At 39.5% G+C, this 26,812-nt stretch overlaps 1 protein-coding gene across 3 annotated transcripts in view; it reads left to right on the forward strand.

Annotated features, from left to right (window-relative positions):
• The window catches only part of arap2 (ArfGAP with RhoGAP domain, ankyrin repeat and PH domain 2), a 130,009-nt gene that overhangs the window by 99,307 nt on the left and 3,890 nt on the right, over positions 1-26,812 (forward strand). The window contains exons 25-33 of one of the 3 annotated variants that reach the window (XM_056369274.1): positions 3,632-3,706; positions 4,471-4,588; positions 6,882-7,010; positions 8,016-8,152; positions 9,076-9,158; positions 11,308-11,343; positions 12,532-12,595; positions 14,481-14,585; positions 14,984-16,219. In XM_056369274.1, coding sequence (XP_056225249.1) covers positions 3,632-3,706; positions 4,471-4,588; positions 6,882-7,010; positions 8,016-8,152; positions 9,076-9,158; positions 11,308-11,343; positions 12,532-12,595; positions 14,481-14,585; positions 14,984-15,343 — 1,107 coding nt within the window. In that variant the 3' untranslated portion in view covers positions 15,344-16,219. Of the gene's footprint in view, positions 1-3,631; positions 3,707-4,470; positions 4,589-6,881; positions 7,011-8,015; positions 8,153-9,075; positions 9,159-11,307; positions 11,344-12,531; positions 12,596-14,480; positions 14,586-14,983; positions 16,220-26,812 lie in introns of those variants that run through there. The other 2 variants (XM_056369275.1, XM_056369276.1) reach the window with 2 other exon arrangements.

Consider the following 26,812-nt stretch of genomic DNA (forward strand, 5'->3'; position numbering starts at 1 on the left):
CTTTTACTCTGTTTCTCATAAACACTTGTACATAAAAATGCAGCATGATAATGTTTAACTGACTCAATTGAGGCTGGAGCACTGCTTGCTACTGGATTTTTTTTTCAGCTAATAAATAATTATCTTAAGCATTTTTTCTAGATTCAGATGTGCAGTGTTGTCAATGTCAACAGTTTTGGAGAGACAGTTACTCTGGAGAAGTAAAAAGAAACTTGTGTGAATGGAGAAATACTACTAGAGTTCAGAGAGAAAATAAGTTAGGACAGAGAAAAAATACTCTGGCTTTCCAGAAGAAATGTATTTCGGACTCGTGCCTTTGCCAGCTACACTGACCCTACCATCCCTGGAGCGATGACTCTAGCATAGCTAAAAGCACACAGATTTCGTGGTTCGTGGTGCATTTGACATGAGAAGATTTACAATTGAACTATTGCACTATTCAAACTAGAGTGCGGACGTTGCCAAACAGAGGAGGTAGGAGTTAAGGTACAGGATGTAGGCTTTGCTGAACAAATGGCTCTTGAGTCTGCACTCGAATGCCAAGACAATATGCGCTTTCGACACTCGCAGGAAGCTTGTCTCAGAGGGCTCGGCCCCTGCAGGTAAAGGGTCTGATCTAATCTGTTTCCCTTTTTTAAAAGCAGAGAATGACAAGGAGGCCTGCACCCTGCAAGTGGATAGGGTGGCTAGACTTAGGGAGTAAGTAAATCAGTGATATAATGAGGTGCAAAGCAATGTCATGCCTTCTAAGTTAGAAGTGGCACTTCAAAATGAATACCTGAATTTACAGCCACGGTGAGTGCAGAGGTAGTATGACTTTGGTAGCTGTAAGACTTATTTTTGTTGCATTATCTTTAGGCCTGGGTGATTCAAACAGTAGAGATGTGTACTGTTGACAGACACTTTACCAATCTGAATATGAAAATAGTTCGACAAAAAAGTCCAATAGTTTCACAGTTGCGTGAGCAAACCTCAAGCATGCTCCCTCCCCAGCTCACAACAAACAGGCGATCATATCCCTTGACAACGGAGCGTGCTTCGAGTGACAAACCGCCAATAATTTAACAGGTGTGTTTTTGGGTGACAATAACAACAGCAAAAGCGTGGAGGGAGAGAGTGAGTCAGTGCAGCCGGTGAAGCTCGCCAGTGTGGTAGTTTTTTGGTTTCTTTGAGTCCTGCCTGATATCAAAACAACGTTGCTGTGCAGGAAAACTGCCCCGACCAAAAGCGGGAATACAACAAAGTTATTTTATCACCCTATGGATGACACATCATGTCAGTCACGACCACCATCTGCTACATCTCAAGAAACAACCCACAGACAGTCGATGATGGAGAAGTACTCAGCAACAACACCATATGACAAAACATCCAAACGGTACAAGGAAAAACAAAGAAGGTCACTAAAAATGATCAATAATTATCTATATTGAGTGATATGAACATTTTAATCGTGATATCCTTTTTGGCCAAATTGGCCAGCTGTAATTTGCTGGAAAGTTGTCAGCATCTTCATTTCCCGTCTTTCTTTTCGACTGTGCAGATGCTATATTTGTAAAGTGTGCGTGGTCCTCTTCCCATCACATAACAATGAAAGGGAAGGAGGAAGAGTGTACTGAGAAAACCAGCATGGTCCCATATCTGTGTGTGACATTTTCACAATTACAGCTTTCGCTCCATTGATTTGAATGACTGTAATTTCTGTGTCATTTTAGGGCCACGGGAGTCAGAAGTGGCTTCCTCCCTCTTATCATGCGATAGTTCTCCCAGCTCAAGACAATAATGGACCTCAATTCACCTGCACATTAAAATGACAAAGGAAAAGTAACTGTAATTTCCAGATAGCCAAAGGAAAAGAAACCTTTCGTGCTCACTTAGTTGTTCATTTTCTAGAGATGGATTACCACTCCCCTTAGACTGCCAGAAATTTGGACTTAGTGCCTCAAATGAGCTAAAAAGAAAGTTACATTTTGACTCTCTTGCTTAATTTCTCTGGTTTTTCACACCAAAAAGTTTTTAATTGGAAGCCGAGAAAGGTGATTTATACTGACGAGGAGCTTGACCTCTTGAATGTCAGACACAAAGGTCACCTAAAACTCTTTGTTTTAATTTCACAGAGGTTACATTTAGTTTAAAATGTATATTTACTGTGTCATCTCCTATCTATTGATCTGCAGGTGAAACGTTTGGGTTAGCTTAACACCTCTAAAGCTAGGCACAAGTAAATGAAATGTTGAATCTTTTTTTGCTTAATACATACACAAGAAGAAACAGGTTTGCAGTTACAGAGCAAAGCCTACCACAAATTACCTTCTTTGCATTTCTGTTTATGTACGGATTACACGATAAGCCTATTCATTATTTATTTATTTATTTATTTGTTTGTTTGTGTGGCAAGAGCAGCGCTAACAGTTTCCCTCCTTTTCTTTACCAGGCTTCTTTTACCACTGCCAGGCTTAGATAACTGCCTCCCGGCTCTAGCATCATAATTAATCGACAGATATTAGAGTGGTATCAATCCTCTCATCTAATTCTCAAGAAAGCAATTTAGTGTTTTAATGTTGTTTAACTTTAAGGTTTTCTGCCACCAAGGTTTAGAAACTTCATGAACTCGGGGTGTGTTGAATCTTTAACAATTTGTTTAATATGCACTGATTAGCTTATGTAGCTTTCAGAAATCAATATAAAATCAGTAGGTGACTAGAAATCAAAGACATTATGGTAATTCATTTACAGAAAGGCAACATTTTATGAAGGTTTTAACATTAGATGACATTAGATCTACATATCTGCTGGGTTCATTCTGACACTTTGCTTTAAAGGTCCCATATTTTACACTTTTCCTGTGTTTTATCTGAAGTTTTGATCACCATAAGAAGATATATTTGTGGTTATAAGTACCAAAACCATATCAATGTAATTTTACATCTCCTCTCTGGTGAGCCAATCAGGTGAGAGGCTCTGAGAGCTCTCTTCTGATTGGCTGACTGTTTCCTGAGTGATTGAATAGAAATATAGCAGATTTCAGGCGAACACTCAAGAGAAACCAAATCCTGCGAGGCTTGGATGGTGGGTCCAGGTGGGCCGGGTTTAGTGTGTGGCTGGGTACAGTGACATCACAAAGTTAAGGAAGTCATGACGGCTCGTTTTAAGGCACAGTTCCTGAACACAGGCTGTGTGCATTTTTCTCTGCGGACTGAGCGCTTTGATACCTTCACAGTATTAATATAGCACCTAAACCTGCTTTAAATTTTTTAACAAAACGCAAGGAAATCTCACTTTCTACAAACACCTGAGGAAAGCATTTCAGTTTTAGTGTAGGTGAAAAATACACCCTACACTTCCACATTTACAAGTGTCTCTGTTTCACACTTGTTCTCTTTATTTAGCCTGGTTTGGCATTCCATACTACAGGGTTTACTTTGCCTCTAGCTCCAAAAACGACCTTTGGTTTCCACAAATCCTCCAACCATTTCTCTCACTTTTCTCCATTTAGATTCATGCCACATTGGAGCAAGGAATTTAGGAGAAAAGCCAATCAATCCAACCCATTGCTTTTGTAATTCAGCTGATCTCTCTGTCTCACACTGGGTTTTTTTCTTTCCTTTTTCCTTTTTCTCTCCCTCCTCAGTTCTCTCCAGCTGGGGACTTGATCTTCGAGGTGTACCTGGAAAAGAGAGAGCCAGAGAACTGCTGTTTAATCAAGGTATAAGTGTGTGTGTGTGTGTGTGCACGTGTGGGTCTGTGTGTGTCTGTGTGTTAATGTGCGCATCTGTGCTTTCAACAGGCATGTTGTCAATGTGTATGCCTGTTTTCCCATAGGTCCTTCAGTGGTATGGCGGAGAGGGAGGGGGAGGGGGGAGACAGAGTGTGGGATGAAGGCAGGTGATGCAGGAGAAAGGAAGAGGGATGAGGGTGGGCAGAATGAGAGGTGGAGAGGTTGATAGAATAGGGCCGAGACATCCGTGGTTTAACCTGATGGGATTACCACCACTGAAATAAATCAAAAGCGAACTAATCAAAGAAATGTCTGATTTAATTGTGTGAGTAATTGCGTTTTACAAGGCACGTAGACCGCTGTAGGTTACGGATTCCTTTCAGGTCAGCGGCGGCGGCAGAATAGGGATGGGGTTAAAGAGGAACGCTCAGCAGCACAGTTGGACTTTAATACTCCACTCTCTCCCCCTGGAGTAAGGCAGCACATTTGCTTTTCAGGTACACCTAATAACTTGACAAAGAAGCAAGTATTTAATCAGTGCGGCGCGGATATGCCTGCGAGTCAAATATCTGTGCAATAAATGTGACATGTTAAATATTGAGTGGCTGCTCAAAAGGGAGAGCTGGTTGAAGGCAGCGGTATCAACACAGAGAGCTTATGATCTGAGCTTTTGTTCTTCTTCTGTTTATTGTTTTTATTCATTGTGCTGTTTGCTGAGGTATGAATTTATCTGTTTGTTGCGCTCGCGGTAGGTCTCTCCCAGCATGTGCTCAACGGAGCTCGCTGAAACGGCGTTGAGCACGAAGAACGTCGCCTTCAGCAGTGATGACCTCTGGACCACCTTCGAAGTCATTGAGAATGGAGAGCTAGGTATGCAGGACTCTCTGAGAGTCACCTTATGATCCTGATTCAAACCCTGAAAACACTACATTTCAAACAGGGATGATTCGAAATTCGAAAACATCACACTTGGGTTGTACTTCTGCATTCACTTCCAAACATGTGAACCTTACTTCACTTCAAAGGTTCACAAGCACATAAAGTTTTGAGACATGGCTGTTGACCACTATTTTGTTTTCTGCCGGCGTTTGTTCATATTCAACTAACTTGCATTAGAAACCAGCAATTGTATATTCTACATATCCGTCTTGAGAGCAACTCTACTCTTGTGTAGGGTTAGGGGCTAGCATTAGCAAAATATGCTTTGGGGTAAACTCACTTCCTCCATGATGACATCAAATAACAAGCGTTAGAAATGTCTATTTGTAACTCATAGTAGCTGCAAAAGCAACTTCAATAGCATTTCTTAGAATCCATTTGAAGACATTAAACAAGCATTTTATTTTAATCAACCAGAAGTGCATCTTTAGGAATGAATACTTCATTCTTCCCTTTTGTTCGAGTCAAGGAGCTCTTATTCTTTAATTGAAGTGTTGCAGTAGATTACCAGAGACCTGACAAATGTGATTGTGTTTCTATACACTCATCTTCATGAAAATGATTTCCCTTGCCATTGTAGTCTGTAGTTTTGTCCTCATTTCACTGTGTTTATGAACAATCAATTAATTCATATTTTTCAACATGTCATGGTAGTTAGCGTGATATGTCATTTCCTTTTTATTTTTCTCATTCAAATTTTTAATTCAGCCTCTGCTTTAATTACTGACATATCAGCTGTGGCTCCAACTCCAATGTATTATGACGCATTATGGAAAACTGTACTATTAGATTTACACTTCTAAAAGACCCCTGCTCATGTTAAGCACGCTAAAAACTTATTTCTCTTATCATTAGACACCTGTTGAATGATCACAGCTGAAAATCTTTGCTCTGAACTTTCCACCGACATTTAAAGTTTATCCAATTTGTGACTGATGTGTCACATCAGCATTTAAATGGCTATTCTCATGCAGGGCATATACAAAGATCACACATCCTCTCATCGGAGGACCTCGTGATTAGAAGACTATGCTATCTCTCTAATAAAGCAGTCTCTGTGAACATGGAGGCACACTGGGAAATTAGCCAAGCATCGTCGGTTTGATGATATGCACATTAATTAATCATCTTTACCATCATATGTCATAAATTACCTTATTCTTACTCGCATGATCAACCTAGGGAACTGACCCACCTCATCTTGCATTAATATGCGCTGATGGCACCTCACACGCTCGCATTTGATCGTACCACAGGAAGCAGCGAGCAAGGGGAAGTCAAAGTTGAGCTTTGTCGTGAAGTTGCTTAGCTGGCGGTCCCTGTGCACTTTTCATCAGTTCACCTAGAGTTTACACCACGCTCTTATGTTTGTTTTTCTCCTCGCAAAGTTACAGAGGGCACGCTGTCCTCTTCTAAAAATGAAGGTGTGTTGAATACTGAATATATTTGCTGACGGTTCAGCATATTTTCCATGCCAAGACAATATGTCTGTGGAAGAGTAAACAGTCAAGCTATTTTGAAGGCAGTAGCGTGACAGGTTTTGCTCATAAAACCATAAAGAAGGGAGGGAAAGTGCGTTAATTAGCCATTTTGGGGGATAGCTACAGATAAACACTGTTATCGAGGACAATAGGCAGAAAAGGGGAGCTAATATTTGTTGGGAAATGAGGAACTAATTCCATGGCCTGGGTCTGCAGAGATTCCAGAGAGAAGATAAGCTCACTGTTATGAATAAGTTATGCCATTGTGGCTCTTTTTACCTCCTTCGGTTATGAAAAACAGGGGAGTGTAGAGATGGAGGCATCAGAGCAGGGGTGGTGGTACACAAATTATCAGCTTCTTTTTTTTTTTGGCTGATAGCATGTACCCTGTTCACCATTTAGGAAGAGATAATAGGTCTATTTTGCACATGAGTGTGTTTTTATAATCAGGTCCTGATATGCTAGAGATAATTTAAACTACTCTGTGATGAAAATGGGGAGAACAACAACATAATTTTGTTATTTGGTTAACTAGAATTAGTCATGGATTTTATGATATGAGGTTGTGATTTTGTTTTATGCATTTATAATTCATGTAAGACCAGAAGGCAGAATGGAGCTTTGTTGTGTGTGGTTGACTTTTCTAAGCGTTGTTGTTTGACCATTGCTATTTCCTCGCAGATTTACTGTACCTGCTAATTATTCCCTTCCCTTTGACCCGATGTTGTTTTCATTTTCAACAGAGCGCCCGTTGCACCAAAGTGAGAAGATTCTTGAGCAGGTGTTGGAGTGGAGTACCTTGGACTGCCCAAGCTCAGCTTTTCTTGTTATAAAGAAGTTTGCAGGGGCCAAAAGAGTGGCTGATGGGAAAGGTTAAGTATGCTATTGATGGTACAAAGTCATAGAAAATGATGCTTTTTATTGCAGATCTTTTTTTTATACAGCTTTTGTACTAGTTATGTGTCGTTGTCGGTTCTTTTGATGTTTTTTTTTTCATTACATATTCATGTGTTGATTACTTTTTTTTCTATCAAGTGTTTAATCTACACCAGTTATTCCCAACCAACTGTTACCCCAAGGGGTAGGGTGCAGCCTAGTGGTGTTTGGAAAGATTTTCCACTCAACTAATTGGAAAAAATTTGATGTCATTATTAAAAAAATGTTCTGTTGGAGGTTTCTTCCTGTGAAAAGTGGGGGGGGGGTTCCCTCCCCACTGTCACTGTCACTGAAGTGCTTGCTCATTGTGGCAACTGTTGAGTTTCTCTCTATAATATTGTAAGGTCTTGACCTTACCTTGTAAAGACTTGAAATAATATATGTTATGATTTGGTGCTATACAAATAAGATTTGAATTGAATGCGAATACAACATGATGACGTCATAAAATGTGCTGATTAGTGTATTACATCATCTAACAACATTAAGTGACTTTTCAAGCAGGCTTTAGCAACCTTCCATTGAAAGTAATTGGCAATGGCTTGTAAACAGTTAAATAGTAATGGATAAGCATTTGAAATATTTGTTAGCTAAAAGCAATGGACAAACAGTTTACATAGTTATCCATGGAGCTATACAACAGCGAGTAGCTCCCAGAACCAATCGTGACATCTTTAAATCATGTAACTGAAAAAACAGGAAAAAAGCATACAACAGAAAAACAAGTGAAAGCATCACATTTGACAATCTAAACAGCTTTTTTCTTCATAAATGACTTGTATCTTATAATCTAATATTACTTATAATCAGTTATCAAAATTTGTGTTGATCAAAGTATTGATTAAACTGACTGATTTTTTTCCGCACCAGTTGATCGTGTAGTGCTTCCGCTTTGCGCGGATAGAAAATATTCCCTTTTAATTGATGTCATTGTGTTATAGCAGACCAAAGGCAGTTTATTAAAGGCGACCATCTGAAGTTCAGTGATGGATCCTCCAAACTGCTGTCGGGGCACAAATTCCAAGACAAATATCTTGTACTACGTGCAGAGAAGCTGCTGCTCTACAGAGATATCAAAGTGAGTACACTTTTATTTCCGGCTTAATCTACTGCCACATCTACTGTAAACACTTGCCACCGTAGGGATTTTTCTCATGCACACGCAAACTATCTGGCGAGCAGAGCGTGCCTTGTATCACGAGGGAATTTAAAAGGGTATAGAGCTGCTTAAGAGAACCAAAATGTGTTAAAACAGAGCCTGCATGACTGCAACCACACAGATCGAACTCCACCCAAACTCTCTGTGCTTCACATCCCTGGCAACATGTCCGTCTCCGGGTTCCAAATCTTGGCGTTAAGGAGGAATATAAAACACAATCATGGCAGTGGACTTCCCACTCTCTCTTGAAAAGGAAGAATAGAGTGCTTTCCCTGGGGGGCTTTTCTTCTCAGCACATTTCTGCAGCTGAAACATGGGATTCGTAAAGGAGTGAGAAGAAGTATTAATAATTGATGGAAGTGCAGTAATTCTGCCTGTAGGGAGGGGCGTCTTAGCGGGGCTTTCTCCGAAGGCTTTTTTTAAAATATCAGGTTGCACACAAATGTGGCTAATTACTGCATGAATGCAAAGGAAATGAGAAGTGTTAATGAAATCTAATTGATATCTTTGGCTTCTACAATTATTGTCAGGTCTATACTTAGTGCAAATTGTGTTGGAGGAGACGGAGTGGGTAGTGTGATGTGTAGGTGTCAGAGTCAAGTTATTACTTATATTTTCCTGGCTTTGTTCTCTTCTACTTTCTTCTTTGTTGCTTGAAAGAAGTTGATTGATTGTCGTGCTGTGAAGTAGTACAGATCATTTGCTGGCACTTTTTAAAATCTTGGTTTATTTTGTTAAGTTGAGTTTAATGTGTTTCTCGCTTAGTTTTTTTCCTTCATGTATTTATCCAAAATATTCATTTTTTGTTTTTTTTGTTTTTTTGTTTGTTTTTTGTTTTGCAGAGCACTAAAGCAGAGAAAGTGATCCAGCTCAAGTCTCTGAAATGTTACCTAGGCCTGAAGAAAAAGCTCAAACCTCCAACCAGGTAATCTGCACTCCACATGCGTGATACAGCTCTAGTGTCTGAATGTATGTGAATGAGGGATTAAAATTAATTAAAATCTCTGCAGTAAAATTATCTAAATAATAGTCTTGCACCGCCAAGTTTCCAGTTTTCATCAACACTGTTGAAATAAATGAGTGCAGCTACATTTGACTAAACTTGAATGTGCTGCTGACCGTTGAGGCCTGATACTGGGCTGTTAAATAATTGGAGAAAGAAAGTAATAAATCTAATGTATTTGGAAATTTCAACTATGCACATTTTTCGCTGCAAGAAGAAAAGGCTACGAGCAAGAATAAGGTAGTAAAAAACATGCTCTCAGCTCAACATGAAGGTCAGGGATTGAATTAAAGAGGCGTCCTTAAATAATAGAAAATCAATCATGGAAGGTTTTGCACATCATGAGTAAAATATGTATGTGGAAACAGAAGATTGACAAGACAAGTTATGGGCTAACTCTAGGTCAATTCATCAGCATTTTTTTTGTCACATCACCTTTGCAATGAAGCAGACTGCTGTGGAAGACAGTGAGATGCAGTTAAATGCTCTGCAAGAAGCTAGTAAGTGGTCCTTGAGTTAAAGTGTTACTACCGTTCCAGGCCATTTGTTTAAACTTCCATTCCCTCCTTGCATATGTTGTGGTGCAATAAATATTGTCTTGAGTCAAACAATGTTTTGTCATTTCACTGGAAAACATATAGTGACTCATTAGCACCAAAACAGCTGCTACACATTCTTAACGAATCAACCCCTATTGTGTATATAAGAAGAACCAGTGATTATTTAGTATCGCTATTGTCTTTTCAAGCGAATTTTGTGCACATGTGCAACAGTTTGTGCCTGAGCTAATAGTCCCCAAAGATATATTGCCCTTTCTCTTTCCCCTCAAAGTTTGGGATGCCCAAGCCACTCCTGACCCCATCTTATTTTTCACTGTAATGAAACTGATCAAATGTAATTGCATTTTAACAAATACAAATTATCAAACTCTGCTACTGTGGGTTGAAAACATTGCCGCCGCAGTTATATTTTAATGATCTTCTATTATTATAATTTATGACACATGCCAAAAGTGCAGCAGTTCTTGTTGGACAAACAAAGAGGGCTTTTTGAGAAGCCAAACCCTATATTTCACATTACCCAATTACAATTCCTCATAATTTTCCCCATGTCGGAATTTCGAGTCTGGGGAAGCGTGAAAAATGAGTCCAGCAAGCGATTGTCTGCATTACGCAGTCCTTCAGGGGAGAAAAAGTGGATAAGAGGGAAGAAGAGGGAGATGAAGCACGAGAGGGAAAGAGGGACAGAAGGAAAGAATGATACAGCGTGGTATCATAGATATACTGTTGAGTGGGCTGTGGGAGAAGTGATACGCTGAATAAAGAAATAAAGACAGAGTGCTGAGGAGAACGGAGAGAGTCATAGTGAGAGGGTTAGGAGAGGCAGCGCTCCAGTACCTCATTAGGCAGAGGTCTATCTGTGAGCGGCCTACTGCGGGGTTGGATCGGCTGCCTTAACTCACAGGAGTGGTGCTCCAGGCTGCAGGCTCTCTATCTCTGCCCCCTCTTTCGCTTTGTTCTTCCCCCACTCCTCTGCTCCTGTTCAGCCACAGCTGTGAAAGGTTTCAGGGAGAGGTATTCTCCAGGAAGGTGGTCTTTTCACCTTATACTGCCTCTGTCCACGTTAATTCTCACAAATGCACACACATATACACATATCCATGCGTTTTTAAGTCTACAACAATCTTAAATTTAATCTATAAATTAAACCTTATAGGTGAACAACATGCGCTCAGTGTATTGTATACTTTAACCCAGAGCATACAGAGGCTTGCCCATGCATAAACATGTGGGCTGGAAGTGCAATGATTAACTTAATTAACTCCACTCTTTAGCACCTAGCATTTGTAGTGAACTTTTTTTTTCCTCTTTGCATTTTAATGAAAAGGTTCTGACCCGCTGCTATCTTTTACTTTCTCACCAAGTTTTCTTTTTATTGTTGAGTTGGATACATCACAAAAACATGTTTATAACCTCTGTCTCCAAAAGAATCTGGTGCACGGGGAATTGTAAGCTTCAGTTCGCAGAAGCGAAATCTCAAAATCTAACCCATGTCCTTCTCGTTTCTACAGCTGGGGCTTCACAGTCTACACTGATAAACAACAATGGTGAGTGCCATGCAGAAGTCCTTCTGTTCAATCATTGATGAGTGTGACTTTTATACTTTCCACTCAAAATATCTCTAAAACAGAAAGAATCAAGTGGAAGAGAGATATAAAGTTGAAGTTAAAGCACGTCGTCGTGATCTAAGTGGGTTAGTAATGGGAGCATCGGTCCGGTTAAATAGTATTACTGATGGTCACATGGTGAGAGGCTTCTCTCTGGTCAACAGGTAGGAAGTGAAATAACATACAATGAAGTTAATAAAATAAGACCTTTTTGAACAGGATGGGCACATTTCCATCTGTTATGATGTTAGGCTTTATTTTTCAGCCATGCTAACAACAAGGCTCTTGGTTGATCAGCTCACTACTTTGGTTCTGGACTAAAATAATTAATTTATTAATCAACAAATGTTAGCATGTTAACATGCTAAGCTAAGACAGTGAACAGGTTAAAAATTATACTTGTTAAACATTTGCTTGTTAGCATTGACACTATGTTGATGTTAGCATTTAGCTCAAAGCACTGCTGTGGCTAAATACAGCCTGTTAGCATAGCTGTAGACTGTTAATCTTGCTAGCTTGAATTAGGGCATATTTTGATCTATGTTTACCAAATACCATTTTTTAAATGATTTAAAGAAACAGATGAGATGAGAAAAATTTAATAAAAAAGGGAATATGTATTGTTTAGCAAGTGCTTACATTTCTATGCCAAAGAAAAAAGAAGATGGTATATTGTCAGTTTTAGTCCTTTTTGTTTTGCCCAAATTCACAAATCAGAAATTAGCCTCAAAGGGCTTTAATAATAACGTACATACAGTACAGTACAGTACAGTACAGTACAGTACAGTACAGTACAGTACACGACACACCAGAAATAGCTCAAATCCAAACAGAATACTGTATAAATCTGAGCAGGTGACAGGCATTATTTAAACCATCATTCTAGATTGTTAGTTTCAGCACTAATCAGTGCTGCTAAGGGATACTTTACCCATGCAGATGCATGTAATCATAGTTAATGGCAGTCAGCCCACCTATCGTCAAGTCTATTTACAGTGATCAATGAACTGTCCCCTCAGAACAAACTGTGTCCAGTGCAGTGACTCACTGAATCCACTCGGCAGTTTAAAATTACTGTGAAAAAAACAATGTGGAAATCAGTGATGTGAGTGAGCTTTCCCTCCTCAGGCATTTGTGCTGCGAGAAGAGGGAGGAGCAGGTCAGCTGGGTGACGGACATAATCAGGATGAAGGTAAGATGATGTGCAACAGAGATGTTGGAGCAAAGATCGAGGAATTCACTCATTCGGGAACTTGATGAAGTAATGAGTAGAGGCTCAAGCCATGCAGTTAGTTAGGGAGTGCAAGACAAGTCTGTCCCCTTTCTCTAACCATTTTTATAGTTATGTTGCAAACCAAAAATACCAGTGAATGTGACACATATTGTGGACATATCCTCCCTCCTTATATGGTCGAAAAAATACTCTTGATTACAGCCTGAATAAATCATCTTTTACAATCCATATCTCCGAACAAGGAGATATGATAAATCATATTTACCCCAATCATCCATTTCCATTGTGCTGTTAGGCAGATGAAATACATAAACAGGGAAAGAACTGTAAAGTTTTCGAGGTCACTCAGCAATAACATAAATCATTTTATGTGGAAAAGCTGTGAGAATAAGGTCAAGGCGACTGTAACAATCGCATTGTGGTACTTAGCCCCCAGATACAGCTAAGTGTTGTCGCTGTCAGTCGCTGACACAGCACATATGACATAAATAATGCAAGACAAAGCAAACACAGGGAGAACAGCAACGGATGTGTCATATTTTTTGTATTATTTTTCACTCTCACACTCATTGCTGCTATCTTTTTAGTGCAATAGCATCTTGTTTCCTCATTAGACCGAGCGCATGTGTCTATTCTCTGCTCATTTCCAAGTAAATGACTATAACGTGAACATCACGCTCATCCTAAACGGAAAGATCAAACAGAGAAATCCCAGCTCTGGATTGTATGCTCAGCACATTTCGTCAGTATTAGCCCGCTGCTCGGCTTCCTTTATGGGAGCCCATCTGCAGCACAGTGTTGTTTATCACAGGTGCTTACTGTAAAAGCCTTTTTGTGCCTTAGTTTGGGTTAGCAAGTAAAAAGGGCAACATTGTCAGGGAGAGATGGATCTAAAGGAGAAGCCAATTTTTGTCTGTTGTTTCTAAGTGTTTCAAGGTGTTTATTTCAGTTGGCTCAGTGACTTTTCTCTGCTCTTTGGAGAAGCCCTTAGCTCTGCAGCGACTAAATCTATAGCAGACTGGAGCCGGCTAAAAATATTAGGATTCTCCTCCCAAATCCGCTAAATATCAGGATTGTCAGCTTCCAACACCGGGGCTTGTGGGAAGGACACAGGACTTGTGGGAAGGGCAGAGAGAAAGTGTAGATGAGAAAGTAGACAGAGAGCACTTTGGTGTTCTTGATTTCCTTTCTCTTACCTGTTAGAGAGCATTGTGCTCCGGCAGTTTCCATAGCAACTGGCGACGGAGGGCCTCATTTTGAAGCAAGGTGGAATGGGTGTTGGTGGTGGTGGTGGTGGTGAGTGTTGGAGGGTTGGTGGGAGGGTGTAAAGGTCCAAGGACAGGTTGTGGCAGTGATGAAATAAGGATTTGTTAAAAAGAGACAGTTCTATAGGTCTTGGGGTCACAGTGATGTAAAAGAAGACATTGTTAAAGAGAAAGTTTAGCCAGAGACCGAAATTCAGTCGGAGAGCTGCGTTGGAACAGAGATTTTTCACACTCTGACTTTCCCTCATTTTTTAAAGGTGCTTATGTTTCCTTGTGTTTCTGTCCAAAAACAGCAGTTTAAGCTTCCACATCCTGTTTTCCACTATTTCTTCTTTGCTTTATCATCGTCACTATTTTTTTTCCCTCATAAACTGTGAATACAATTAATTGAAAAGGAAAACTACAGAGTACACTATGTTCCGCTAATCGACCGTCTGCATGTATGTGCCTGTGTATACCTGGAGAGTATCCATCCGAAGCATACATCCCTTAAAGAGGCAATATATTAACACAAACTGTCTTTGTTGTCTACATTCAACAACCATCACAAATTTGGGCTGTTGGCTGTGTGTCTTCAGTACGGTTCTGACCTCTGTTCGAAGACCGTTAACTCAAAAAAAGCTGCAGATAACAAGTGGTCCAGAGGAGCAGCTGTGACTGAAAGCCTCAATTGCAGCAAACAGGTGAGGAAAGCTGTGCCGGTTTTAGTTTCTGCTTACTTATATAACATTTCTTATTTGCTAACATGGCTGAGCAAAAACTATGATCTATTTATTATCATTAAATCAACCATTTCAAGAATTAAGCTGGTTATTTCCTACATTCAGTACACTTAAATAGCTGTGCATGAGCAATTTAAGTTGTTTAACTAATGCTTTTTTGCCTTGCTAACACTGGCTTCTGCTACTATTAATGTTACATTTGAAGATGCAGAGGATGTGCTTTTCAATGCTTTGGCTTGAAACTTGTTTTAAATGCTTCACTCTGAAGACAAATGTCCAAAATAATTCTAATAACCTGTTACTAAAATATGTTAAAGTTAGCACTCGTGCATTTAAGTTGACTCATCTGTATCGGCCAGGTTTGCCCACCAATGATCCACAGGAGGATTTCTCTTGGCGATGGCAACCAGGAGGCGACCACGGATGCTGGTCTGCACAACAACCTGCTCAAAGCCCCAGAGGTCCCACACAGAAGATCTTCTGTGGATATTGGCCAGCCTCCACGGCTCCCTTACCCGTCCCCGTCCCTGTCCCTGCCCAGACACTTGAAGCCCATGCCTTTGCCTCTTCCCCCTAAGAGTGGCTGTAAAACCACCAGCAAGAGACCCACTCTGGGCGGGGAGGGTGTGATACCGTCCAATCTGCTGAATGAACTGAGCTTGGTGCTGAGCAAGACCGGTCGCAGTGCAAAGAACAATGACTGGCAGGAAAAGAAATAAGCAGGAGGAAGAAAGGTACTGTGAGTTTGAAATGTTAGAAGACGGAGAAAAGTGTGGAGACTGACAAAGAAAGAGCACACAACGCACATGAAGACTAATAAAGTTGCTTTCATGTCGAGGGGGGGGGGGTCATAGCCTGAAGACTGCTTTTGAACTCGGATATATAAAGTGATGCCGATGCACAAGGGGATGTGGAAAACAGGTGCAGGAGACATTGGAGGTCACGCAGACCTCAGCTGGACATGGCGCTGACATAAGCACTACAAAACATGATTTATATACCGCTCTTCTGAAGTCTGAGAATGCTACACAAATATGTTCAGCTATCAAATCTCAGAAGTTTCCAGAAATACTCCAAACTGCTTGCTTCATGCTTTTATGTTTCCACTTACTTTAAAAAGGCTGTTTTGTCTTTCATCTGAAAAGTATTGATTATTTTGATCTTTAGTGAAGCATTTACCTTTTCTTTGTAGCACTTTTGCTCCAAGAACAGTTTAATGTAGTTGCACACATTAAATAGCATTCCCTCATATTTGTAATTGTTAGTGGCAGGATCTGCTATTACAACAAAGAATTAAAATACTTGTATGTGCATATCCAATACAAAATAGAAGAGCAAGTTTTAGGCCTCTAGCCGTCAACGGTGGCTAATAGTCGCATATTTAATTAGACATGAGATGATGGGCATTCTAATGTAAGTATTTATTTGTAATTATTTGTTATTTTTTATAGCAGTTAACATCGTAACCGTTAATTGTATCCACTGGCAGTGTTTTTTTTTTAGCAAATGATCCTGTGTGTTTTAAAATTGCACTGGCCGCCACCAAATGTATTTTAATGTACAGTATAAATATATTAATAAACATTGCAAAATGCTTTTACATGCAGTGTTACTGACCAGTTTAAGCTTTAATGATACGTTAATTCTGCTTGCCCAATATTTCAGTGGAAGTTGCACCATCATGTTCAGTGTTTTGTCTTAATAACAAAATAATTTACGCAAAAAATTTGCCAAATTTAGCTAGCTTGTCTGTTTGCTAGCTTAATTTAGCATGCACACCTCACAATATAAAATTATTGCTGCCTTACCCATTTGCAGGAGCCAAGAGAAAAAGTTCTCGAAGACTTTAGATTTCTATTTATGTTCTTTAAAAAAATGTCTTATTGTCAAGTTTTTGCTATATAGTGGAGTCAGCAACACTGAAATGCAGGGACTCATTCAATACACAAGTTAACAGTTGCTTCACTGTCAACTTTAGTGCTCTTACTAAAAATACACATAAATCATTTTCGTTTTGGTTGAAATTTTGAAATATACACTATTAAAATGGCTTTTATGACTACAAGTTACCACAGGTGTCTCCAGATCCGCTGAAATGCATGATATTTTATTTTTTTATTTTATTACTGAAAGACAGTGTTCACCTTCTATGTAATTTGTCTGCCACCTCATACCCACTCTGAATTTAGATGAGCACAAACTCTGTTTAACTAAATGTGTATTATTACATGAAATTTGTCATTAAGATTCTGTGACTATCTGCCGCAGAAACACCATCAGATATCCATTTAAGAGATGAGAAACATGGTTTCGGCTTGGTTGTTCATTCAGGTGTTGGTTATCATCTCTGATTCTTGAATTTTGAAAAATTATTAAAAAAAATCAAATTAAAGGCATGTTTGGTTTCTTTTGATGCTTAATTTTAGACTTTCACTTTAAAATAATTTATGAATTGAGAAGAAACGTTGAGCGCAGTGCAAATTAAAATTTTCTATTTTTGCCAAACACTCTGAAAACATGCTAAAAATTGCTTTTCCTGTGCTTTCACAGAAATGCAGATGGTGGGAACAGTGGAGAATGTAGAGGTGTCAGCGTGTGAGTGTGTAGCAGAAAGTCAGATACACACAGAAACAATTTTTTTTAGAGAAATTGTAAGTTTTGCACTTTATATAGCAAAGAAACCCTGATCAGGGTTTCATCAGATAATTACAGTTTGGTAAAAAATAAAATACTACATTAAACAAGGCCATCAAAATAATATGAAAATTAAAGATACCTTATATAATGATAGAAATGTGGTAAACTAAAAAGTGATAATCATCAGTGTTGTTGTTTAATGATAATTACCACTATCTCTCTCTGGTTTATTATGCATCATGATTCATTTTTTTTCTGTTAAATTGCTTCGAGCTCTTTATCTGTGTTTTATTTTTATTTTAATGCTGCATCTGCTCTGCACAGCTCTATATAATATCATCTGCCCAGTATGTGTAGGACTTTTATATTACAGATTTCTGTCTAGAGACTCTGTTGTGTTCTATGAACATATCTGCAAGATATAAAAGATGGAGCCCTGGAAGCTCGGAGCATCTTCAGCCCCATTGTGGATTTCAACTTGCAAAAGACTCCATCCTCCATCTTTGACTTATTCATACATAATTATATCATTATTTTTATTTGTAGGTTTCATCACACTCTGCTTTTTTTCTCAAGTCAAATGTAAGAATAAACTCCCCACCTCAAGTCACACTCACTTGTTGAATAATGCATAGCAGTCGGAAAATGCACACGTAGGCAATTGTCACACAGGTTCCTCCATGAAAAATTCATATTAACATTTTATTTTCATTATGCCACATACGCCAGCTGCGCGTCCTTTGTTTCATGTCCTTATATTCTAATCATACAGATAGCACATTTGTGCATTCATGGTCTGAGCATTTCTTATTAAGGCTTTGTTTGCACTGTGCAAATATATATTTTCTTCTTTCGCCTTTATTAATTATATTACTATGTTCATTGCACTACTATAAATGAATATGTTCTTACTTAATTGGCCTGTTGAGGGTCTTTTATATTCCGAGCAGTTTGGCTTGTACTGGCAACAGACTTGCAGTATAGCCTCTTGGTTCTCGTGTGATAATACAGTATATGAGCCTTTGACTCTAAATCAGTTGTTTTGCATTAAATGCCTATTCCTTGAGAATAGTGAGGATAACAACCCTTTTAAAATTCTGGATCCACATTACCTTCTCATTTCTTTTGTATTGACTTGTACTGACCCCAGACCATCTTTACATCCTCTGCATCTTTCCTTGGACTGTTGTGTGTATCTACCTCTGTTGTCCTCTGTGTTTCTATAACCCAGCTTTTTTTTTTTTTCTTTGCCATCCCTCTGAGACCTATAGTGTATGAAGGTCACCATATGGTGTAAGAGAGTTCAGTGAGAAGCTCTGCAAAGTCATGGACATTATTGTATGCGTTGACATTGACCATGTCACTGCACTGAGCATGAGTGGCTGCAGTGTGAAGTTCATTTGTTCAAGTACTGTATTAAATCTAGTCAAGTCGAGTCAAAATTTACATCCAAAACATACACTAAGCAAATACTTACTTATTATTACTCTTACTAATCCACTGCACATGACAGATATAGTTAGTAGTTCTTTTCAAAATAAGATATTGCATTAAAACATTGCAAATTCATTAAATTGTTAAAGATTCAAGCAGTGATTCCCCACCATTTTTGCCCCATATGAAAAATCAATAACTAGCCAGGGCTCCTTTTCATGTTTCATATTTTGGTTTAGTTCCATTTAAGTAATTGAGGCACAAAGAGGTAAAATTATCCAATATTTCACAGAAAAAGCAAAGATTAGAGAAAAGTTCAAAACCTGAATGCGAATTCATGTAGCAGAATTTTGTTTTTTCTTATCTTTTACTCCATTAATCACCTTCTATTTAAGGCATCTGTGTCTAATTTCCTTCTATTTAGGCATCTGTTTGGCCTCCATTCATCTCTGTATAGTAATAAATTGAAGTGGCAAACTCTTTAAAATGCTTGAGTTGTGGAATCCATCACAGTTTTTTTTTTTTTTTCGTTTTGTTTTTGAAGTTACATTATAATTATTATCACGAAGTGATTCCATGCAGACTTTTTGGAGTCAATCTGCACTTAAAACTTAAATACCAGGCAGAAATGATTTAACTTTTCAGTGCAAACTTGATATTTTGTGTGATGGAATAAACAGCCCAAACAAGTTTCAAGAGGCAGCTAATTGATCTGCATATTATACAGAAGCAGATGCCGGGAACAGTCGGGAAAAATACACCAACAAAATCTAAAAGTCATTTCAAAAATCATTATTTCAAATACAAAACATGATTTTTAGTTTAGAAAACTAAACCTTGAAAACACAGGTATGGTCCTTTAAATGCATTTAGCTGATAATACTAATTTACAGCACATCACCTTTACTAGTAATGGATTCTTTTACATTGAGGTATTGCCATGTTGCTATTTAAAGTAAGTGAAGAGAACAGAATATTTCCTCCACCTGTGGTTCGCTGTGTGCTTTGAGTCACACGGTACATGCATGCAGAGGTGTACAGTAGCAGAGCACCTGAGCTGTATGCAGTGTTCGCACAGACAGTGATGACAGAGAGAGAGCGAGAGAGAGAGGAGGGGGATTAGAGAGAAAAAGGGGCGAGCTGATATGCTCGAGAAAGAGAGAAAATGACAAGTTATTTCAAAAGAACAGACATGAGCCCTCTGATTCGACGTGAGATGCTTCTCAATTAAACCCGGAGCCTGTGCTTCTTAAAAACAAGGCATGTTGGACTTGATCCGATGCAGTTTTGAAATGTGGAGGTTATTGATCAGCCCTTGGCCCTGTGGAAGTGTCCACTGAGCCCCCCCCCCCCTCGGTCTCTCTCTCCCATCTCTGGTGTTTGCTCACTTTGTCTCAGTCTGTGAATAATATAAACATCAAGGGCAGAAATGAAAGGGAGCAGATGAGTGACAGGTCTCAACATGGCTCTAATACCACTTTAGACATCTATATTCTAGTCTGCTGAGAAGTGGTAGCTCTTCCTCGTGCTGCCTCTCTGAAACAGGCATGCAATTAAAATATATATCCTTTGCAGCCATATGCCTTATCTTAGATGCTTACTCATTTTTTTAGGCTGAGAGAAAAGATAGAAGATTGCTTGGATACCATATTGACTAAAAACACAGCAGATGTCCATGAGGATAGTACACAAAAATGAAGCAATGTTCTTTGCTTTATCACAGACAACTGTAAATCAGAGAGACGGTACTGTTAACTCTGACATACTGCAGCTGTATAACATGCACGTTGAGCCATGGCCCCGGTGATTTACATTTCCAGAAAGGGTAAGCCTTATATTAATGGAGCCGTCCATTTTAGGAGCTATAAATAGCTCACTGCATGAACTCGTCCCACTGCTGGCTGCCTTTTTACGCTGATCCACACATTCTGCCCTCTAATCTCAATTCTATTAATGTCTCGGGTGATATTTACGACACATGGACCCTTTTAGCCTGACACGGCTGTAAAGTATATGTTCAAACCAGCCAAGCTTTATCTAATTAAAAGCCTCTGCAATTGCAATTCAACTGGGATTGAGTCTTTAAAACCTCAATCAGCCCCCCCCCCCCCCCCCCCCCCCCCGGTGGAGGGAGGGCGCGAGTCACCGCAGCGCTAATAAAGAAGGGAATGTTAAACATTCCAATTAAACACTGCGAAAGAATAAGGCTGTGGATCATTTTCATATTTATCCATCCAGTATTGGAATTATAGGAATGTTGCCAGACGGAGCAGGTCACCTCAGTGATAACACTGTGTTTGTTTAGGTGGTAATCTTGCAGTCTGTAACTGAAGCCTATTCCCAAATTATTTTGCATATTTGCATATGACTGTAGGCGTAGTGTCGAGTTATTAGTTACTCTCAGCCAAACACATACACACACACACACACACACACACACACACACACACACACACACATTTGCCACAGAATTCTTGCTCATGGAATTAAAGTGATAACACATCACTTGTGGCTCCAGACAACTAAAAAGACAGAGCAACAATATAACAAGAAAGCTTTGAGAAGGCTGCTGTCAAGCGAAAATACAAAAACAAAAAATGTGTGTGTATGTGTGTATGTACTGTATGAATGTGTATATATATATATATATATATATATATATACAGTATATACACACACACAATATATATGTTAAATTTCTTTATTTTCTCAGTTTTATAACATTGCCGACTCACAATGGGTAGTTTTTTCTTTTCTCACAAATTCGTTTTTCTTTTAGTCAAAACCTGGCACCTACATTACCCATAATGCAACTCAATAGTTCAGGAGTTCGGAGATTGGGATGTTTTTAAATTTTTTTTTTTTTTAATACATTTTTTCATTGTCAAACCTGAAATCTTCAGACCCCGCCTCCTCTGACTGAAGCGACATCACTTGAGGCAATTTATCAGATTTCAGCCATGTACGGATTTACATACAGTATATTACATTACTTCCCAAGACCTGAAAACACACTTTGATGTGTAAAATTGGTAGTTGTAGTTTTGTGGTGATTTTTGTTTTTGGCCCCGCCTCTGTAAGGTGACATCACCACCTACAAAGCTCTGATTGGCCTTAAGGTTTTTTTTCCAACTGTGGAAGCAGCTGTCAATCAACTCGACACCAGATCTATTTGAATCTCTGTCATCAGCTAGCTCGTCATGGGGGAGTATTGCTCAGTCTGTGAATGCAGTTTTTAAATATCTTTTACGGCTCTGGTGGAAACTATACGGGAATGACTTTTGTGATGTCTTCAGGGTTATCTTGTCTTTTAGACCTGGACACGTCAAGTTTTTTAAGGGAAAGCCTGCATTACAAACTGGTGCTGTGCTTGAAAGACGCAGGTGTTTACTTGGAGGGCATAATATAATACACTGTCAAGTAGAATTATGGCAATTGTAGGTGTTTTTGGAGCTTGACTCAGTCTAGGTACTAAAAGTCGGGACATGTCAGCCTCTACTACATGGATTTTGACCATTTTATATTAAAAATCTGTCTCCTAAAAGTCCCCTGACTTTATATAAGTCCAAAACTAAATCTCTGGAGTACCCCTTTAAGATGAAAAATAAATCCTGAGGTTTAATCTTGCACATAGAAATGCTGTCTCTCCTCTGTGAATATTGTGCACTGCAGTGGAAGAGAATGATTCTAATATTGATACAACTATAGCTGGCAGATAACCACAGGCTGGAAAGCTGTATATGAGGGTCTTTGGGATTTGGTGGAGGTTCCGCATTCTGAGAAAGAGAGCGAGAGAGTTTGAGATGGCCAGAGAGAGCGATAGAGAGGGAGGGAAGGAGCTGTGAGCTGATCAGGGTGGACCTGCGAACCCTGCGGTCATTTCCATTTAGTAATCCACTCCAGAGGTGGAATGAGAAGCGAGGCCGAGCCGACCTCTGCATACCACCGTCCAATGGGCTGCCTCATTTCACTAGTGAGGGGGTGAGTACAGGAGTGGGCAGGCGTAAGCAGAAGAAGAACAAGGCAGAAGGAAATGAGTGAGAAAAATGTGCCTAATGGAAACGGCAAGATTGCATACCTGAGCATTTAACACTGCAAGAAAGAAAGAGTGCGTTAGCAAGAGAGGGATAATGCTTGATGATCTCCTGACCCCTGAATCCAGAGTTCCTGTATTGGCTTTCTGTTCATGTGTGGGACCTTGACCACCCTATTAAAGCAGACGGCCATCTCCCTGGAGTGACCAGCAGCACACCACATAAGACAGTCAGCAATTTGTTGTGCACCATCATGCCCCCCAGCTCTCCAAACCACACCAGCACAAGGACGCAGATATAGATTGGACACCATTGATTTGAATTGGGGGGACTAGCATAATTTGTTGCCTCATTCTGAGTCCATTATTTATTTATCCTTTTCTAATCTAGAATGCCAGTCCATCCGCAGTAACCTTCATCTCAAGATTGTTTGTTCTAAATTACGTTATCAACACAGGGGGGGTACAGAAGTGGCAAACTGGAAGGGATTTAAACATTAGCTTGTTAAGGATGCAGAGAGTTTCAATAGAGTGGTAGTGTCCTTTGAAGTTTAGGTGTCCTTGGCCGGTGTTTGCTATACTTAATATCTGACTTACTCTCTATATACCCAATCCAAGCTACACATCACAGAGTTCAGACATCTCATCATTATTGCATGAAAGTAATTGTGTGGTATTAGAGAGTAAATATGAACACCACCCTTTATTATTTGGCTTTATTTAGTTAGCTGCCAAAAAACTGTTTGTTGTTGCTGATTTAAAGTGAGGCCATGAAACTTTTCAGAGACTAAAGAAAAACAATTTTCAGATGACATCTTGAATTCATATGAAATTAAACATGCTCTTGCTTAAGGCAGTTTGCTCGATGAGCAAACATTAGATACATGCTGTCTAAGTTACATTAGTTAGAATGCTCCCTGACTTTAAGACCCACCTCTACTTGTGCTACTGATACACAAAATGTTTGCATTCACCATTTTCTAGTAAATGACAAATGTTGCGATGGTAGCTGCTATTCAGCAAAAGTTTCATAGTGTTGCTTTAAAGAGCGATGCTGTTTAACTTAACTAAAACAAGAAAAAGCCACAATTCAGAATTTTTTTTATGTTATTGTGTCCTTCAAATTATCCTGACAGCATGGGGTTTTGTTCGTTAAAAAAGAAATTAAAGAGTTCGTGTTGATTTCAGACTGCTCATCTCATATAGCAGCTTTAAAACCAAAACATGTTTTACATTTCTCCTGGCTGCTATTGGTTTGATACTCCCTCAGCTTTATTATTTTTTTTAACAGCCCGCTATTCAAAATTGTGGCCTGAATGACTGAAGTTGTCTGTTCTCTTTGGCTGTTGGAGGCCAGTGGAATATTTCGAAAGCATTTTTTTCATTTCTAACTGTGTTCAGTTTTGAACTACGTCATTTCCGGCGCTTCTTTGTTCACGCTGTATCTAGCCTCAAAGCCTTTTTCACAATCATGTGCGAATAAGTCTGAAGGTGCAATTAACCAGAGGAAGAAACAATCACAGAATCCCATCTCATAATTGATATTAAGCCCTTCTATATCCAAATGATTGAAAAAGATCCAATCTCGCCATTTTATTTGATAAGGCTGTGAACTCTATCATAATACATATCACATAGCACAGACACACACACACACACCCGTCTCTGTGCATCTTCCCTGAGCCAGGCTGGTCTTTTTTTTTTTTTTTTTTTCCTGATGGCGAGATAATGACCCTCATTGGTGTGTGAGATTTCTGATTAGCAGAACAACAACAATGACTGCTAATTACCACCTGAAAGACAAAGCTGCGCTGATAGAAGTTTTTCAGCCCCACGGTGCTGCAAAATGGTGTGTGTGTGTGTGTGTGTGTGTGTGTGTGTGAGCACATGCACCTGTGTGTGTGTGTGTGTGTGTGTGTGTGTGTGTGTGTGTGAGTGTGTTGCATTGTTTACGTGCATGTGGTTGATTTGCCACTAGAGGATTGAAAAGATGGAGAGCGACCAAGGGTGAGGAGCAAGTGCTCTAGTGAGACATAGTTAGAGAGGGAAAGAGACGGAAGCGACGGATGATGAAGAAACAAAAGCAGTGATGATAGACTTGTTACAGCTCGTAGACATTAACAGTTTTTCTTTTATCAACCCTGCTCTGACTCGTTCAGCAGGAAGACACCTCCCTTGACTAGTCTGACTAGTGGACATCTGTATTACGGATCTTGGTCTGGCAAAAGATGAAAAAAATGACCTCACAGCAGCACCAATGTCAAAAAAAACGTAGCGTAACACAAAACCACACAAAGTGATATTTATACTGTTGCTAGGAGATGCTAAAAGGTGAATGAGTTTCTCAGACAAAGAAAAGAAAACAAGCCTATTGCTCTCAGAATTCATGTTTTCCAGGTTAAACTAAATCTTCTGTCTGTACTTTGTTTCCCGTACACTGACAAGAGCTGTTGGCTTCGATGTGTCTCTGTTGCTCTGACCGTGGTTCAGCGTGGCCTCAAGCAAAATGTGTCCCAATGAATATTTGATTCGCCGTGATTACCTGTTGGTTTGGTTCAATATGGCATACATAATGAAGCGCAATGCAGCCACATCAAAAATGCGGCCTGACAGCTAACCAAAGGAGCTGATGTGCACCTGTAGATGGACCTTCGGTTCTGCTTCAAGAAAACATCCATAGAAACTCCCTCCCAACCTTCATCTTTGCTCCCACTGCTGTACCCTCAGCTTCAGCTCACCTCTTTAATTGATCTCCTGTTTTTCTAACCAAGTTACAAGCAAGTATCTGATGGCAATGCCTTAGAGGGAATTGGATTAGACAGTGGAAAACAGTAAGCGACAGAGCTGCCACCCAAGTGTCCATGTTATCAGACCTTTAAATGGATCCTGTCTTGCTGTTGCTTTTGCGTTAGTGCAGTGGCTCCTAACCTTTTTGGCTTCTGTTTACTTAAAAGCTAGACTGTAAATTTTGAAGGAAGAAATAGCACAGTCATCTCCTTACAACTGAAAAGTCAAATTCATAAACAATGAAACACACCTGTTCTCAGTTCAATGCAATCAGAGGGTTTGCGGCTTTAAGCTTACTTGGTCTGGTATGACCAGTATCTTATGGCGGCTAGAGTCAGATAAACAGTAAACCTTAGATAGATACTTGAGTATCTGTTACCGTGAGTCTTCTCTACTTATATTACACATTTTTTTAGCACATCACAGATAAACATGGCAATGTAAAGGACCTATTTGTAAGTCTTGCTATTGCTACATAGCCGACATTAGCATTAACACCTGTTAATGGTAGGAAAGAAACGTTAAACTTGCCAAGAGCTGTCTCCAGTTGTGGAAAGCAATGCCAGTGTTAACTCGTCTTTATCATGTCTTTAGCACGCTAACCAGCTAGCCCTGGCACATATCATCACTTTCTGAAAGCATCTCACTGGAGCCTCCAATCTGCCCTGAAGAAGTAGCGCTGCTCAGAGGACGTACTATAACCTCTTGTTTTGTTGATGCAACGATGGCTGAAGTTCTTGTCAAGCAACAATCACCACGACTCACTCCCAGCAGGAAACCACATTTGGCAGCAGAGAAAACTGTATTTGTTTAATTATAATTTTATTGTTATTAAAATTATTTTAGATACCAGAAATTGTTAATTATGCAGTGTTTCATAAGAAAAGGGAATTATTGGAGAAAAGTGAATCATCATTTTGTGTAGAAGAAACTGGGTTTTGATTCTGTCCTGTCCCTTTAATCTTCTCATGAACTGTCAGGTTTGTCTTGCAATACCTTTCAAGGGTCCTGAGCCCCTATGTTGAGAACCCCTGCTTTAAGGAAAACATTCAGTAGCAAGCTGTCTAGCATTGTTCGTCAGGTTTTCCTGACTGTGGCTCATTGAAACTGAATCCCCCTATCGGCTGGTTTTACCCTTTTGTTTCCTCAAAACTCGCCTTTTCTTTGAAGCATGAAAGTTCGCCAATGTTTTTCTTATAACTTCCAACTCCAATCGAATATTTCCTTCCAGCCGTCCTTGGATTAATCCATTTTCTCTCTCCCTCTCTCTAACGAGCCTCTTTTCTGCTTAATTAAC

The sequence above is a fragment of the Seriola aureovittata genome, chromosome 23 (genome assembly GCF_021018895.1).
Source record: "Seriola aureovittata isolate HTS-2021-v1 ecotype China chromosome 23, ASM2101889v1, whole genome shotgun sequence".
NCBI lineage: Eukaryota > Metazoa > Chordata > Actinopteri > Carangiformes > Carangidae > Seriola > Seriola aureovittata.